The sequence below is a fragment of the Zootoca vivipara genome, chromosome 16 (genome assembly GCF_965207765.1).
Source record: "Zootoca vivipara chromosome 16, rZooViv2.hap1.1, whole genome shotgun sequence".
In the NCBI taxonomy this organism is placed as follows: Eukaryota; Metazoa; Chordata; class Lepidosauria; order Squamata; family Lacertidae; genus Zootoca; species Zootoca vivipara.
This window is the reverse complement of record NC_142599.1, coordinates 35,782,425-35,800,018: the sequence shown is the minus strand read 5'-3', so window position 1 is coordinate 35,800,018 and position 17,594 is coordinate 35,782,425. Positions and strand designations below refer to the sequence as shown.

General features: G+C 45.4%; 1 protein-coding gene across 1 annotated transcript; it reads left to right on the top strand.

Moving 5' to 3' along the window:
* The first annotated feature begins 9,395 nt into the window (after positions 1 to 9,395).
* On the top strand, positions 9,396 to 10,142 carry LOC118076133 (uncharacterized). The gene has a single exon (XM_035098720.3). It carries the CDS (start codon positions 9,396 to 9,398, stop codon positions 9,903 to 9,905), a length of 510 nt encoding a protein of 169 aa, XP_034954611.3. The 3' UTR covers positions 9,906 to 10,142.
* Positions 10,143 to 17,594: the final 7,452 nt, after the last annotated feature.

The window sequence follows — 17,594 nt, the reverse complement described above, 5'->3', positions numbered from 1 at the left end:
TTGCAACGGATCTCCCTCCCTCCCTCCCTATATTTAGGGGGTTTCGCTGTGCTTGACGTTGCTGTGCCTGTCATGGGGTCATCTGTATTGCTGAGGGGGCCAAGTAGGAATTTTGCTATCTGGCTGATTGGCTGGTGCCAGGTGGTTTTTGCCTACTACATAGCAAAATGTCACAACTTGTAAAGTTGGCGGTTAGGCATTGGTTCAAATTGGATGGTGGAGGGCTAAGGATTTGGCTGGGCCTGCCCCTCAAAATTGCTGCTGCCTTTAGGGGTATTCCGTTAAAGGAATCCTGGGGCTCCACATGTTTGTCCGTACCCCCACTAGGGGCTAGGACTGCGCATGAGCCTCAGGGAGCACTTGGGGAAGAGGTCATAGGGCGTGGTGCCCTTCCCCAGCCTCTCTCAGAGGGTGCTTACCTATCTTGACTTCCCCAGTACACTAGGGGAGTCAGATCTGTCCCAGGTGGGGGACAGATGGCATGGGAACCAATGCCTAAGCAACCACTCACATTCAGTTGTATTTAAATAAAGTTGTGGCCAAAGTAATGCCAAAAACCAAAACTTTATTTCCGTGTGAAGTGTGAATTATTTGGTGGGAAGTCTTGGTCCTTGGCACACAACAGAAATGATTCAAAATATTTACTCCAAGGTAACATCCAGCTGTTTTACTTCCTGCTAAACAATATTTTCCCAATCCCCAGATTCTATAGTTTCAATGTATGTTTTTTCTGCCAAGTATACAATTCCCGGTAAAAGGTTTCTGCAATTTCTCGCATCTTTATACTTATATTTAATTGATGGAATAAACATTTGAATCTGTTTATCTTTCAGGTGTTTTGATAGTGATTTAGATGGTTTATGGCTGCATTTCAACCATCTTTAATCATTTTATTTTTTACAGTTGGTAAAGCATTCCAGTTTTTCGGCTTGGATATTTTGAATGTTCTCTGTTGTTCTTAACTTCACGCACCATGTTTGCTTATGCTAATGTGTATTTTCTTAATATTTTGAACCATTTTTTCTGTTTGAGAGAATAGCTGCTGCTATTTTGTTCTGTCAGAACACTCTGATATAAGATTCAGTTGCATCCCATATATGGTCATGGTGTTTATGCACTTTAAAAAGTCTAAATGTTGTTCAATTTGTGTCTTTATGTCTCCTCTTCCTGATATACTGTTATTCATTCTCTAGTCTATTGTTATAATTATTTGACAGTTTGATTTTCAATTTTATTAGTGCATGATCTGCATAACTCATTAGAAACACTGGAATAGATTTTACACTAGTGACCAAATTAGCAGATATTTTAAAATATCACATTCAGAGGGATCTATGAGCTTGCAAGTACAGTAAAATGTATAATCCCTTAAAGTTGGATTATAAAACCTCCAAACATATTTGTATTAATATTTGTTTTATGGTTAACGCAAAATTTTCTTTTCTTCTTTTCTTTTTTCCGTTTTCTTTTCTTTCTTTCTTTTTTGTCTTTCTATATACTGTTGAAAATTTGATATAAGTGAAATGTATTTGGTTGTAAATATGTAAATAAAGATTATCATTAAAAAAAACTCCAAACATCTGTCAGTTTTCTTGTTGATAAACATGTCTTGAGCCACATTCCAGTTTTAATTCAGACAAAAATTTCCTTCAGTCAGCTAGGCAGCTTGCTGTGAGGAACTGAGGCCAACTGTTACAATAACCAAGACACACGAGTTACCATAATGCGCCAAAAGCTTTATTGAAAAGATTCAAGAAATGGCATTCTGTATGAGAAATACAGAAGAAATTTAGCATATAAGCATCTTAGTTCTCCGGACTTCAAAGCAAAGACGTGGGGGAAGAAGAGGGTTCAATGTCAGCAGTTGTTCCTGGGATTTAGCTCTTTTGAACTATGCCCAATGGATCTGTATCAAGCTCTCTGATTATCAGTTCATAATATGCTTCTCAGGTTTAATTAGCCTACGCACAGATGTTACCACGACGCCCAAACCTCCTGCCAAGGAGTGCCCCCTTCCCGTAGCCCAAACCATAGCCCCAGCCCCCAGAGCTTCCAAGGAGGCCAGACCCATAGCCCCACCCTCCATAACCCCCTACGATCCCGGAACCACCAACAGCACATGGAGTGTTGCCTCCAACAGCCACAGGCTCACAGCTGGCAGACAGGATGGGCCCTGGGATGGTCACAATGGAGGCAGGTGGCTGGATGACGACCTCTGCTGGTGGGATCTGATTGATGCATGAAGGGATGACTCCATCCAGGACACCGAGATTGGCTGCTCTTTCAGCACCTCCATATCCATAGCCCAGGCCTCCAAATCCGAAGCCCTGACCTCCCCATCCATAGCCGAGACCTCCCAATCCAGAGCCGAGACCACCATAGCCAAGACCTCCTGCTGATCCGAATCCAACGGTGGGGGTGGAAGCGCAGGATGGGACGGCGCAGGATGGACCACAGTCAACCATTGTTGTATGGAGGTGAGACTGAAAGCAAAAACACCAAGGGAGAAAATAAGTGTGGGGTACATCACTTCAATGGGGATGGACCACAGTCAACCATGACTGAAGATGAATCTAAAAAACAAGATCTTTTTTTTCTTTTTTTCTTTTTTTCTTTTTTTTACTTTCTTCGCCCTTTTGCCCACTCACATTTCATTCCCCCCCTTTCTCTCTTACCCCCCCTTTTTTTTCCCTTTTCGATACCTCATAATTTCGATATGTGAAAAATGCAGCTGAATGTTCTTGGATTGGTTCGAAGATGTTGTGTAATGTTTTAACAAATTTTCAAATAAAACTATTTTTTTAAAAAAAAACAAGATTGCAGAAGTGAGCAGAAAATGGAGCATGAAAACCAAAAAGCAACAGAGCATCATAAATCGTCAGATATGATGCTTCGACTCCCATCAGATGTAGACAGCATGTCCTATGGTCAAGGATCATGACAATTGTACTTCAACAACAATTGGAAGCCCAGTACTTATTCTCTCCTGTCCAACATGTCCCAACCAATTAGGGATCACATATTATAGGTTTCCTGTCCAAACTCCATCTGTGAGGTTTTCTGTTCTTCCCAAAAATTACCGCTTTAATTTTAGAACGGTTGACCGTTAACTGCTCTTTTGTGCAAAAGACATTCAACTTCCTGAAAAGTCTCCGCATCCCAATTTAGGTAAGCAGAAATCAAAACAATATTGTCGGCATACAGAAGAATTGAGAGTTTGACACCCTGAATAGAAACAGGAAAATATTCTAGGCCTCTTAGTTCTTGAACAATATCATTTATATAAAAATTCAAAAGAAAGGGTGCTATGAGGCATCCCCGTCGGACTCCCTGCTCATTAGGGATATTATCAGAGAGCAACCCATTTGCCACAAGTCTAACCCTAAGTGATGTATGGGTATGCAGCAGTTTACACAAGTATGAAGTAGGTAGGATGAACTATAGTCCTCCGGTTGTCACTGGACTCTAGTCCCCTCAGCCAGCAAGCCCAAAGGTCAAGACTAGAGTGACCAAAGTTCAAGGACCAAAGGATGATCATCCTTGCTCTAGTGGGAATATCAATCTAGCCTTCCACTGGCATAAACTTCTGATAAATTCCAAAATATTCCCCCAAGAAATTGGACTTACCTGCTTCTTTGAGAAGATGTAGTGAAGACAGAAGAGTCAGGTGAAGCTGTTGGAGGAAGTGAGAGAACTCTGAGCTTTTATATAGTTCTGCCAGCTGCCCCTTTGACTCAGAAACCGCCTACGTATTTCCTGCAAACATTTTACTTAGCTGTCAACAATGGAATATGCAAAATTACTTTGCTAAGCACAAAAGAGGGAGGTCACAAAATTAAGTGGTTGTAATAATGCAACACAAATAGTCTTGGCATCATGTTTTTCCCTCACTCATTCTTTTCATGTTGTTGGCCTCAAGCCAAATTGCTCTAATTTATCTGTTGCTTTTAACAGAAACACCCAGAGGGAGAAGATGGAGATGAAGGTTCTTCATCAGCTCTGGGGACTCTCAGTCATTATCAAAGCTTTTTGCATACATATATGGGATTTTAGGACAGCACCAATATTAGAGGAAGGCAGAGTCTTAAAATGATGTACAAACATGGGAGAACCCCTGCTGCATCATGAAAAAGACCCATCTAACCCAGCCCCCTGTTTTTGCAGTGGCCAGACAGATGTCACTAACAGGGCCTGAGAACAACAGCAGGAAAGTGCTATGGCTCCAATGTTCTACTTGTGGGATAACCAAGAAGCATCTGGTTGGCCACTATGGAAAAGATGATACCCTTGTTCTAAAAAAAAAGTTAAGCAAACAAGCTAGAACTATAAACTCCATGCAAATACATTGGTACCTTGGTCCTCGAACGTAATCTGTTCCAGAAGTCCATTCGACTTCCAAAACATTCAAAAGCCAAGGCGCGGCAGAAACAATAGCCGACAACTGCATCGGGCCTTTGGCTTCCAAAACAAGTTCGCAAACCAAAGCATTTACTTCCGGGTTTGCGGCGTTGGGGTTCCAATTTGTTCGTCGACTAAACCGTTCGAGAACCAAGGTTCCACTGTATATAAAATGAATACAATACATTTTTAAAATCTGAAACCAAAGGAAGGCACTGCTGTTGGCATCTGTTCGTCTGGAGAGACAATGGAGTGTGCCTACAGGGGTTAAGTCAAGCCACTGTGTTAGCAGAACTGAAGTGACCTCCCTGGGGCACAAGCCTGGGCAGTGGGCATGGAGGTCCTGGCCAGCGGCCAAATGAAAGTAGCAGGGCCGGTGCCTCCATTTAGGCAAACTAGGCCTTGGCCTAGGGCGCCGAAATGGAGGGGGCACTGTCGAGCCTGCCTGCCGGCCACCCGCACTGCCGCCAGCGCCGGGAGCAACGAGGGAGCGGTGGCGGCGGCAGCGCCCGTAGCTGAAGCCTTCAGCTATGGGCGCTGTTGCTGCCGACACCGCCAGGAGCTCCCTGCCGCGGCCGCTGAAGAGCTCACAGCGTCCCCTCCATAGGCGGGAGGCGTGCAAGCCGAAATGAGAGCTCAGGCCCTCCCGCCTATGGAGGGGACGCAGCGGCGTCAGCAGCGTTGTGCACGCGTCATGACGCACGCGTCATGACGCATGTGCTGGGGGGAGGTGCCAGAAGATGATTTAGCCCAGAGCGCAAAAAGCCCTAGCACCGTGCATGGAACGTAGACCAATACGTTTGGCACCAGCTTGGCTGCAAGGCAGCTTACAAGGCACCATCCAACTGCCTTGGGGTCTGTACTCCAGATTTGTGTAGTGTTTACCGTACTTAGAATCATAGAATCATAGAATCATAGAGTTGGAAGAGACCACAAGGGCCATCCAGTCCAACCCCCTGCCAAGCAGGAAACACCATCAAAGCATTCCTGACAGCCATTTCTCCATCTGAAGATACTCTGCAAGGCAGCAGAGGTTTAGGATCAGTTTTCCTTCTCCCTGATGGGCTACCTTCCGAGGCTGACAAGCACCATCTGCCCCGCACTTCCCTATACAGCTCATGCAGAAACCACCTTCTTGATTGTTGGACCCACTATTGGTCTCCTTGTTGTTGTTTAGTCGTGTCCGACTCTTCATGACCCCATGGACCAGAGCACGCCAGGCACTCCTGTCTTCTATAGCACATAGCTTCTCTGACTTATTCAAGCCCCATCACCACGACAAGGCAGTGATCCATGAAGGAGATTGGTCTCCTAGCTCACTAAGGGTTTGAGGTCCATTGGCTACCCTCACCTGGTTTAGCTGGACAGTCGAAGCTGCTCCTGGGGTGTGGCCAATGTCGCATGTTGCCAGCTTCTAGGAGCCACAGGTGAGATTTGAGGGCAGGGTGGGGACCAAAGGTGGGCAAATTATCTGAAAAGGAGCATGTTGTTTCCCCAAACAGAGGTACTATCCCTCCCTTAACACCCCGAACACCCAAAAAGAATGCTGCTGCTGCTGCTGCTATTATTATTATTATTATTATTATTATTATTATTATTATTATTATTATTATTCCCCAGTCGCTCTGGGCAGCTCCTGGCAGAATATTAAAAACATGACAAAACTTCAAACATTAAAAACTTCCACACACACACACACACACACACACACCAAGCAAATAGCAATCCCGTTTTCAGAAACCACTGAAACACTTTCATTTATTAGCAACAAATCACAAACACAGATAGCTGAAGTGATTGTGATGGTGGATATCATTCTTAGGTTACATCCATAAAAAATCAAGGGTGATGGCTGGCTTGTTCATTGCTTTCAATAGGTCTGCTCTCAGTATGGATAAACAACAGATCACCAAAAAGCTGCCATCTCTTCTATCTGCCCCATGCAATCTTGCATATTGATGGGACAGAGGATAGGATTTCTGATGCTTGTATAAGAATGAATATGGAAACAGGTGGCTATTCAGGGATTTTATTACATCTTTTTTAAAAAATTTTGCGTTTTGTTGGCAACTTTGGCATTATGAATTAGAGAGAGATTGGAAATGTGTGTAATCCAGGAATGGCTAATATAATAAGTGAGTTTAATATTTGATCCTTTATTTACTGGCACCATTTTCTAGTACAGGGCAGCTAAATCTGTAGTTCTCCAGATGTTTTACTGGATCACAACTCCCATCATCACTGGATACATCAAACCTATTCCCCCCCCCCCAAAAAAACACGTTTTCTCACTAACGCAGTCGAATAATGTTGCCTCATTGGGTACCTGTATATATGATAATATTGTGTCAATGAATATTAGAGCATTACTTATACAGTTATTTTTTGAAATTGCCTTTGAAGAGATATCTTTTATTACAGGCAGGTGATACAACCTGATTAAAAGCTAGCTTTACTTAATTTGTTAAGAGATGTCCATAAAAATTAAATATGGAAGGATCTAGCAGTCTTTTGGTCTGCAGCTAGAAATTCATAAACACAACATTGGAAAACAGCAACTAGTTTAGCTTCAGAAGCATGATGACTATGGAACATAGCTCTTGCGGAGACACCAAGTGAAGCATTTTAGAGCACCAAGAAACATAAAGACCAAAGATCACTTGGAAACTGTATGGTATATGTTTACTCAACACAGTGGAAAGAACAAAGCCACCCATTGCTCACTCTGGAGCAATAAGTTAAGGCAAAGTGGAAGACAGAAGCGATAAAAACCAACTCTAAACGATGAGTCTAACCTGCTTCATATTTTACAGCACTGTTTGCCTTGCTAATATGTGGAATGTTTCTTGGAGGGTGAGGTACAAGAGGGAAGAAGAAGAAGAAGGAGAAGAAGGAGAAGGAGAAGGAGAAGGAGAAGGAGAAGAAGAAGAAGAAGAAGAAGAAGAAGAAGAAGAAGAAGAAGAAGAAGAAGAAGAAGAAGAAGAGGAGTTTGGATTTGATATCCCGCTTTATCACTACCCGAAGAAGTCTCAAAGTGGCTAACATTCTCCTTTCCCTTCCTCCCCCACAACAAACACTCTGTGAGGTGAGTGGGGCTGAGAGACTTCAGAGAAGTGTGACTAGCCCAAGGTCACCCAGCAGCTACATGTGGAGGAGCGGAGACGCGAACCCGGTTCCCCAGATTACGAGTCTACCGCTCTTAACCACTATACCACACTAGCTCTCTTTTAAAAAATAATAATCAGAAAAATAAATAAAAAGGAAAAACCGCATCTAGACCAGCATCCTGTCCCCACTGTGCCCAACCAGATTCAATGAAAAACCCACAAGAAGGATGTGATTTCAATAGCCCTCTTCCCAATGGTTCCCACTGCAGTGGAGGTAGAGAACGATGGCAATGTGTTGTGGCTGGAAAGATCAACTGAAATCCTGGATATGAAAGTCAAGTAGCCCACTCTGAACACCCATGGCTACTTTAGCTATTTTGAAGAGGGGGAAAATGGGGACAACATATCTGTTGATCTGTCAGAAAAGGAACATACACTCATTTCTTTCAACTTTGTTTTGCAGAAGTTTTAAGAAGCCAAGATCAAACGTGTCAGAGTGGGAGAGACGCGTTGTGGGAAGTTGAGGAAATGCTAACACTTTTGTCTCATTTTTCATTATTATTAAAATAATTAGCGGGCCTGAGGCATATCACAAATTATTTGCTAATTCCAGCTTCAGAGGAACAGGGGGTGTATCCAAGCCAGCTGTGGGGCCATCAGGGGATCTAGTCAAAAGAGTATAAAAGGGTTCCCTGGGCTGAGATATCTCAACAGCTTCCCTGAACTTGATCTCCTTCTGTCCATTTCTACTCCTCCGAGACTTTGGTAAGTCACATGTTCACTCAGTAGAGCATGAGGCTCTTAACCTCAGGGTCATGGATTCGAGCCCTACACTGGGCAAAAAGATTCCTCGATTGGTTGAGCTAGATTACCCTCTGGGTCCCTTTCAACTCTACCATTCTGTGAATCTACGCTGTGATCCTGCATTTGCATGATTCTTGCACTGATCCGAGGATTCAACAAACTGAATTCCAACTCTATTATTCTGTGAGATGGATAGCTCTCCCCAGGGGTGCCAAATTGATTAAAATATGGGGGGCAAGTGATCAGTGCCCCCACATAATTGATCACAAAATGTGACACACCCGCACCTTTTGTATGGCAATGGTAATCAACTTGGGGGGGGGGGAGAAGAGCCCACACAAATATTTTATGGGTGAGCCAAAGGGACCAGGAAACTTAATCCTTCATGTTGTTGGCTGGCTTCTTTTCTGTATGTATCTTATGAAATCACGCATTTAGCTGTCTTATACTGAGTTAGACTCTTGGTCCATCCAGATTGGTATCATTTAAAATGACCAGATACGACTCTCCAAAGCTTCAAGGAGGGAGCACTTACCAGCTCAACCTGCAGATTCCTGGGACAGAACCTGGGGATTTCTGCATAAAAACCATGCATCCTGCCACTGAGCAATGACCCTATGACCCTTCCCATAGAAACAAAGAAAAACTCTAGACTTCAAGGCTCTGTCTAAAGCGCTGACTCAACTAGAAGCATATGGAGTTGACCTGTACCATGTCAGACCACTGGACCCCTAGTTCAGTATTGTCTACATTGACTAGAAGCTGCTCTAAAGGACTTCAGGCTAAGGGACGTCCCCTCACCTTCCTGGAACCATGAGGGATAAGATTTAGGACCCACAATGGAGAGAAAGGCTGTAGTGGACAATACAGAATGCATGAATTAGTGCTTAATGTTTGTTGAATAACCAAAAAACAGCTGATTTTCAATCAAGGACAAAGGAAGATGGTTTAAGTTGGGGAAAATGGGGATGGGGAAAATATCATAATACCTCTGACAGATTGCTTGCACTCCCCATTGAAGTGATGTACCCCACACTTATTTTCTCCCTTGGTGTTTTTTGGTTTCAGACTCACCTCCATCCAACAATGGTTGACTGTGGTCCATCCTGTGCTGTCCCATCCTGCGCTTCCACCCCCACTGTTGGGTTTGGATCAGCAGGAGGTCTTGGCTATGGTGGTCTCGGCTATGGATTGGGAGGTCTCGGCTATGGATGGGGAGGTCAGGGCTTCGGATTTGGAGGCCTGGGCTATGGATATGGAGGTGCTGAAAGAGCAGCCAACCTCGGAGTCCTGGCAGGAGTTGCCCCATCATGCGTCAACCAGATCCCACCAGCAGAGGTCGTGATCCAGCCACCTGCCTCCGTTGTGACCATCCCAGGGCCCATTCTCTCTGCCAGCTGTGAGCCTGTGGCTGTTGGAGGCAACACTCCATGTGCTGTTGGTGGTTCCGGGATCGTAGGGGGTTATGGCTATGGAGGGTGGGGCTATGGGTCTGGCCTCCTTGGAAGCTCTGGGGGCTGGGGCTATGGTTTGGGCTACGGGAAGGGGGCACTCCTTGGAAGGAGGTTTGGGCGTCGTGGTAGCATCTGTGCATAGGTCAATTAATCCCAAGAAGAATATCCTGAACTGATATCCACGGAGCTTGATACAGATCATTTGACGTTGCGTCAGAAGAGCTGAATCTAAATAACCATGGCTGAAAAATCACACAAACACCCTTTATTTTAAAGTATAGAAGAATAAGATCCTTCCACACTGTGTGTCTTCCTTGCTTCTTGTACAACTTTTTGTGCTATTTCCTTGAACTTTTCATTAAAGCTTCTTCATTCTTTTAATGTCTCTCTGTGTTGGTTTTTGAACCTCAGGTATGTGAAGCACCCTTTGGCCATATTAAAACTGGTGTATGTGTGGGAAGCCCTCCATTCTAGCACCCTGAATGCTTTACTTATATGTGGAAATAAATTAATAATAATAATAATAATAATAATAATAATAATTTATACCCCACTGTCCCCAGTCAAAACTGGGCTCAGGGCGGCTAATGCCAATAAAATTACAAGAAGATATAAAAGAAAAGAAAACAATTAATTAAAATACAGATTAAAATACAATATTAAAATTTAAAAATTTAAATGCAGCCTCATTTTAAGTAGTCCATAAATCCAAACCATGAAGGAGGAAAACACAGGGGTCAGACTGAATCCAACCCAAAGGCCAGGCGGAACTTGCAGGGTCTTGCAGGCCCTGCATAAAGATGACAAATCCCACAGGGCCCTGGTCTCCTGTGAAAGAGCATTCCACCAAGTCGGGGCCAGTACTGAAAAGGCCCTGGCCCTAGTCGAGACCAATCTAACCACCTTATGGCTCAGAATCTCCAGAATGTTGTTATTTGTGGACCTTAAGGTCCTCCGCGGGGCCTAACAGGAGAGGCGGTCCAGTAGGTACGAGGGTCCTAATTAATGGTATCTGGATGGTATCTGAAGAAGTGTGCATGCACACGAAAGCTCATACCAAAATAAAAACTTAGTTGGTCTTTAAGGTGCTACTGAAGGAATTTTTTTATTTTACTTCGATCCAGACCAACACGGCTACCTACCTGTAACCGGTCCTAATTAAGATAAAGTCATCTTGATAAAATTCACATTTCCCACTTTTTCAACACGAGTGCAGTGTCTTCCTTCAGTGTCACGAATGGTTAATTCAGGGAAAGAACTTGCATTGAAACTCGAGCTGAATGCCAGTTTGGGTGATTCTTAATGGACCAAGAATGAGCTTTGATTTTGCCTGTGGGCCAGCTTGATACAAGAAAAAGCCCCTCATTACTCTGTGCTGTCATTTGGGGGAGGTGGGTTGTAATTAGTGCGTCTGATTAGGTAGCCAGATTGCTCATAACATCCGGACAGGTCCTATGGTTCAGGAAGAGTAATTGGCAATGCAATTTTTTTGGCAATAATTTTTACTGGGATTATACACTGCCCTTACCATGACATTAGAGCAGGCCTTCTCGATAAGGCCAAAGGTCCATTTACTCAAAGACTCGGCTTAGTTGTCCTATTGGGAAGTCCACAAGTAGGGACCAATGGCTTCAAGTTACAAGAAATGAGATTCTGACTAAACATCGGGGGGGGGGTTGTGATTCTGAAAGCTGTTCAACAGTGGAAAGGTCTTCCTTGGGAGGTTGTGGACTCTCCGTCCTTGGAGGTTTTTAAGCAGAGGTTGGATGGCCATCTGCCATGGATGCTTTAGCTCAGATACCTGCAATGCAAGTCGTTGGACTAGAACACCCTTGGGATCCTTTTCAACTCAAAAGACACACACACACAAACACACAATTTTATTTATATTTCAAAGCATTTATCATCATATACATTTTAATATACAAAGTTTCTTCTTGAATTCCCACCCCTCCTTTCCTGATATTTTTTCCCCTCATTTTTATTAGCTGCTTTATAACACTTATTATATTATTATTATTATTATTATTATTATTATTATTATTATTTTCTACACCCCTGTACCATTAAATCTTTCACTAATCCACTGATTATATTTAAAATCCTGCCCACATCTTCTTGTATTGGTGATAATTTGATAGATAACCCATTGGTGGTCTCCATTCCTCCTTAAACACTTTGTTGAAATGTCTTCTTAATTTGGCAGCATATTTTGCCATTTCAGCATATTCCATCAGTTTCATAAGCCATTCCTCCTTAGTTAGTAATCCTTCCCGTTCCACTTCTGACTTCCAACTCTACAACAATATGATTCTAATAATATGCACACCCACACCTCTCCTCATTTATGATTCTCAATCACCGGTATTCAGAGGCATTTTGGCTGCAACAGTGGAAGGGAAACATAGTCATCATGACTAATGAACACTGATTGCCTCCCCCCACCCACCCAATGAATTTGCCTTATCCTCTCCTTGTTGTTGTTGTTTAGTCCTTTAGTCGTGTCCGACTCTTCGTGACCCCATGGACCAGAGCATGCCAGGCACTCCTGTCTTCCACTGCCTCCTGCAGTTTGGTCAAACTCATGCTAGTAGCTTCGAGAACACTGTCCAACCATCTCGTCCTCTGTCGTCCCCTTCTCCTTGTGCCCTCAATCTTTCCCAACCCCAGGGTCTTTTCCAGGGAGTCTTCTCTTCTCATGAGATTTTCCAGACCCGCTGAAAGAGCTTTCAGCTTTCCCAGACCCGCTGAAAGAGGCGATCATTAAACCGCTTCTTAAAAAAACATCTTTGGAGGCGGCCAATATGGCCAACTATCGCCCAGTCTTGAATCTTCCATTCTTGGGCAAGGTGATTGAGCAAGTGGTTGCTGAACAACTCCAGGCACGCCTGGAAGAAGCGGACCATTTGGATCCCTTCCAGTCGGGATTCAGGCCTCATCATGGGACTGAAACTGCCTTGGTCGCACTGATTGATGATCTCCGGCGGGCTAGGGACAAAGGTGAGAGCTGTTTCCTGGTCCTGCTGGATCTCTCAGCAGCTTTTGACACCATCGATCATAACATCCTTCTGGACCATCTAGAGGGGTTGGGAGCTGGGGGCACTGTTATACAGTGGTTCCGCATCTTCCTCCTGGGCTGTGTTTAGAAAGTGGTGGTGGGGTGGATGTTCAGACCCCTGGGCTCTCACTTGGGGGTGCCTCAGGGTTCTGTCCTCTCCCCCATGCTTTTCACATTCTACATGCAGCTGCTGGGAGAGATCATTAGGGGGTTTGGGTTGGGTGCTCATCAGTATGCAGCTAGACTGGTGACTGGGAGCGGCTGCCAAGACCACGTAACACCGGTATTGAAAGACCTCCATTGGCTCCCAGAACATTTCCGAGCACAATTCAAAGTGTTGGTGCTGACCTTTAAAGCCCTAAATGGCCTCGATCCAGTATACCTGAAGGAGCGTTTCCACCCCCATCGTTTAGCCCAGACACTGAGGTCCAGCGCCGAGGGCCTTCTGGTGGTTCCCTCGCTACGAGAAGCCAAGTTACAGGGAACCAGGCAGAGGGCCTCCTCGGTAGTGGCACCCGCCCTATGGAATGCCCTCTCACCAGATGACAAAGAGAAGAACAACTACCAGACCTTTAGAAGACATCTGAAGGCAGTCCTGTTTAGGGAAGCTTTTAATGTTTAATAGATTATTGTATTTTAATATTCTGTTGGAAGCTGCCCAGAGTGGCTGGGGAACCCAGCCAGATGGGCGGGGTATAAATAAATTATTATTATTATTATTACAGAGGTCTGTTCTTAACCTGAAACCGTTCTTAACCTGAGGTACCACTTTAGCTAATGGAGCCTCCCGCTGCTGCCGCACCGCTGCCATGTGATTTCTGTTCTCATACTGTGGCAAAGTTCTTAACCCGAGGTACTACTTCCAGGTTAGCGGAGTCTGTAATATAATAATAATAATAATTTTTTTTATTTGTACCCCGCCCATCTGGCTGAGTCTCCCCAGCCACTCTGGGCGGCTTCCAGTCGAATATCAAAACAATACAGCAATAGCACAATTACAAAAGTCACAAACAATACATAAACCACATCAAAAAATACACAACCGAATAAAAAACAATTTCGACATGAATCAAAATCTAAAACTAAGAATACATCCTTAATACAGTTTAAAATAACATAGGTAAAAAATAACAGGAATATAAACAAAAAAACAAAACAAAATGGAGCCCTCTCTGCCCAGCAGCAGCGGTGGCAGCAGTCCTTTATAAAGCCCATCAGGACTTCCGGTCTGTCGCGGCGGAGAGAAGGACGCAGGGACCTCGCGCGCCGATGTCCCTGGCTTCGCGGAGGGGGGGAGGTCCGCAGAGCGAGCGGATTCCCCGTAAAAACACCGGGTAGAGAGTCCCGGTGACTCACGTGCCCAGCGGTTGCTCCGTTTTTTGCGGATCCCCCGCTGCCCGAGAGCTCAATAGAGCGATCGAGAGCCGGTGGGGTGGAACCGCGGGAGCCATTTTGGGCTTTATCTTACCTCCAAGAAGTGAAGCTCCGAGTCCTGACCCGGCAAGCGGCAGATTCTTCCGAATAAATTTGAACTTCCAAAAAAGTAAGTGGAACTGTGATTACGGACTTCAAATTCGTTTAATTGGAAAAACAGGAGAGACTCTAAAGAAACGGAAGTCGGTCTCTTCCTAATGGAAAACTGGGAGGCGCTTTAAATAACCTTAAGCTGAACGACAAAAGACATCTGGGACTGTGGACCCGAGAGAAAGAAAGACCTTTTTGAACCCTCTCAACTCCCGAGTCCGGCTCCCCTTGAGGTACAGCATTATTAAGGGGGAGAGCGCTTTGACAGCTGTCAAAAAGCTGTCAAGCTGTCAAAAGACCGGGTGGACTGATTGTACTGTTATAATCGGAAAAATTGGATGAAAATGTGGTAGAATTATTTAATATTGGATTTAAGAATGGAGTTGTGATTGAGTTAAAAGACAAAGGAAAAGACCAGCCAAAATGGAGTCGACCGTCTGAGAAAGGAATTTTCCAGCACCTCTTTGTTCTCCACCTCCTGTTTGTCAGCGGTCAGGAGAAATATGAAAACAAAGTACTCTCGAGCCTTCCAGGAGGCTGTGCTAAACTATCTACAAACATGGGAGGATATCTACAAGGAACGGCAGCATCCCAATTTACCAGCAGATGAGGATGAAGTCCAAGCCCAGGATTTAGAGGAAAATTTGATTCTGGAGACTGTGGAGACTGAATCTGGATGTCAGGAGGAAAATCTTAAAGAGGACTTGGATTTTAAAAAATATGTTTGGGATGAAGCAAAGCATGGACCTCAAAAGGAAGAAAATCAAGCAGAGCAAGAAAATGAGAAGCAAAGGAATTTGAGGGTTGATGGACTTGAAGATCCTGGAGGGGGTGAAATGTGGGATGATGTTAGGGAGGAATGGAAAAGACAGGGGCAGGGGGGGACAAGGGCCTGGAGATGGACATGGGAAAGAATGGGTGTCGGGTGAATATTCTAGTTAAAAGACTTTGTTCATAGTTTCTGAAAGACGGTTTTTGAAATTTTGGCTTGTTAACGGAAATGCTGATCCAATTGGGGGAAAAGACTTAGGGAGAGGAGATGGTGCCTAAAAATGAATGGAAAAAGTTGTGCTTTCTGGAGGGAATTATAAGAGCAGCTTAGGAAAGAATTTAAGTGAATGTAAATCTTTGTAAGTTAAGTTAGGTTTAGACAGAAAGCTGTCTACTCTCCTTTCCTTACTCTGAGATACTCAGTGGCAGGGGGTGCTCAGAGGGGTGAGGAGGGGATATAATGGAACCTTGGAAATGCTGTGCCCCACAGGTTCCTCTTGTGGCAGGAGGGGGTCTGTGGGAGGGCAGCATGGAAAAGGAGTTGAGTTAATATTATAAGAAAAGGATTTTAAACTGAAATAGAAAACCCGCCATAAATTTTAGATTTTGTTTAAGGAAAACCAGGAGGAAGACTATCGAGGAAGTCACAAGTATAAGGTTAAGGTAATAAGAATTGGGGAGTTAAAACTCTCCCCTATTATGTTTGTATTTGTTAATGTATACTTATGAATGAGCTGGGGGAAACCAATCCTCAGAACTCCTCCACCCCTGTCCTTTCAGTGGCAGGGGGGGAAGAGGGGGGAGGAGGGAGGGGGGAGGCTAAACCCAACTTACAATGGACCCCTTTGATTCTCAAAGCACACGGGTTTCACTGGTGGCAGAGGTGAACCAGTGGGTGGAGGGAAAACGAAGGGACAGTGTTATATTGTATGTCTGTGTAGTTTGTTTAGTTTTGTTTGTAAAATCAATAAAATTATTTTTTTTAAAAAAATATAAAGCCCATCAGGCCCCGCCCTGGGCCAGGTGGTGAGTGGCAGGACTGGGGCCTCCAGGCGCCGAGCAGGGGAGTCCTCCTGGCTGGTAGCAGCAGCAACAGCAGTTCTTATAGGCCTTGGCCCCGCCCTGGGCCAGGTGGTGAGTGGCAGGACTGGGGCCTCCAGGCGCTGAGCAGGGGAGTCCTCCTGGCTGGTAGCAGCAGCAACAGCAGTTCTTATAGGCCTTGGCCCCGCCCTGGGCCAGGTGGTGAGTGGCAGGACTGGGGCCTCCAGGCGCTGAGCAGGGGAGTCCTCCTGGCTGGTAGCAGCAGCAACAGCAGTTCTTATAGGCCTTGGCCCCGCCCTGGGCCAGGTGGTGAGTGGCAGGACTGGGGCCTCCAGGCGCTGAGCAGGGGAGTCCTCCTGGCTGGTAGCAGCAGCAACAGCAGTTCTTATAGGCCTTGGCCCCGCCCTGGGCCAGGTGGTGAGTGGCAGGACTGGGGCCTCCAGGCGCTGAGCAGGGGAGTCCTCCTGGCTGGTAGCAGCAGCAACAGCAGTTCTTATAGGCCTTGGCCCCGCCCTGGGCCAGGTGGTGAGTGGCAGGACTGGGGCCTCCAGGCGCTGAGCAGGGGAGTCCTCCTGGCTGGTAGCAGCAGCAACAGCAGTTCTTATAGGCCTTGGCCCCGCCCTGGGCCAGGTGGTGAGTGGCAGGACTGGGGCCTCCAGGCGCTGAGCAGGGGAGTCCTCCTGGCTGGTAGCAGCAGCAACAGCAGTTCTTATAGGCCTTGGCCCCGCCCTGGGCCAGGTGGTGAGTGGCAGGACTGGGGCCTCCAGGCGCTGAGCAGGGGAGTCCTCCTGGCTGGTAGCAGCAGCAACAGCAGTTCTTATAGGCCTTGGCCCCGCCCTGGGCCAGGTGGTGAGTGGCAGGACTGGGGCCTCCAGGCGCTGAGCAGGGGAGTCCTCCTGTAACCCAAAGTGTTTGTAATCCGAGGTGTTTGTAACCCAAGGTACCACTGTACTACTACTAAGCCAGATGTCCCCCCATCTTATATTTGTGCAGCTAGTTCTTTCCACCTAAGTGCAGAAACTTACATTTGTCCCAAATAAAAATCATATTGTTATTTTGGGCCCAGTTCTCCAATCTGTTAAGGTCATTTTGAATCCCAATTCTGTCTTCTGCAGCATTAGCTATTCCTGCCAGTCTGTTCATTTGCTTCATCCAAGTCATTTATAAAGATGTTGAACAACAATGGGCCCAGGACTGAACCCTGTGGCACCCCACTTGTAACTTTTTCCCTAGGATGATGAGGAATCATTAATGAGTACTCTTTGGGTTCAATCAGTCAGCAACCTACAAATCCACCTGTAAGGGGGAAGGCTTATAGGGAACAGCCCCCCCCCATCAGGTCGGGTTCCTCGCCAAGCAGTAAGTCAAGCACAGGATCAGATTACTAGAGCCAGGAAACAGAAAGGGAGACCCGAGGCTCTGACAGCCTCAGAGAGC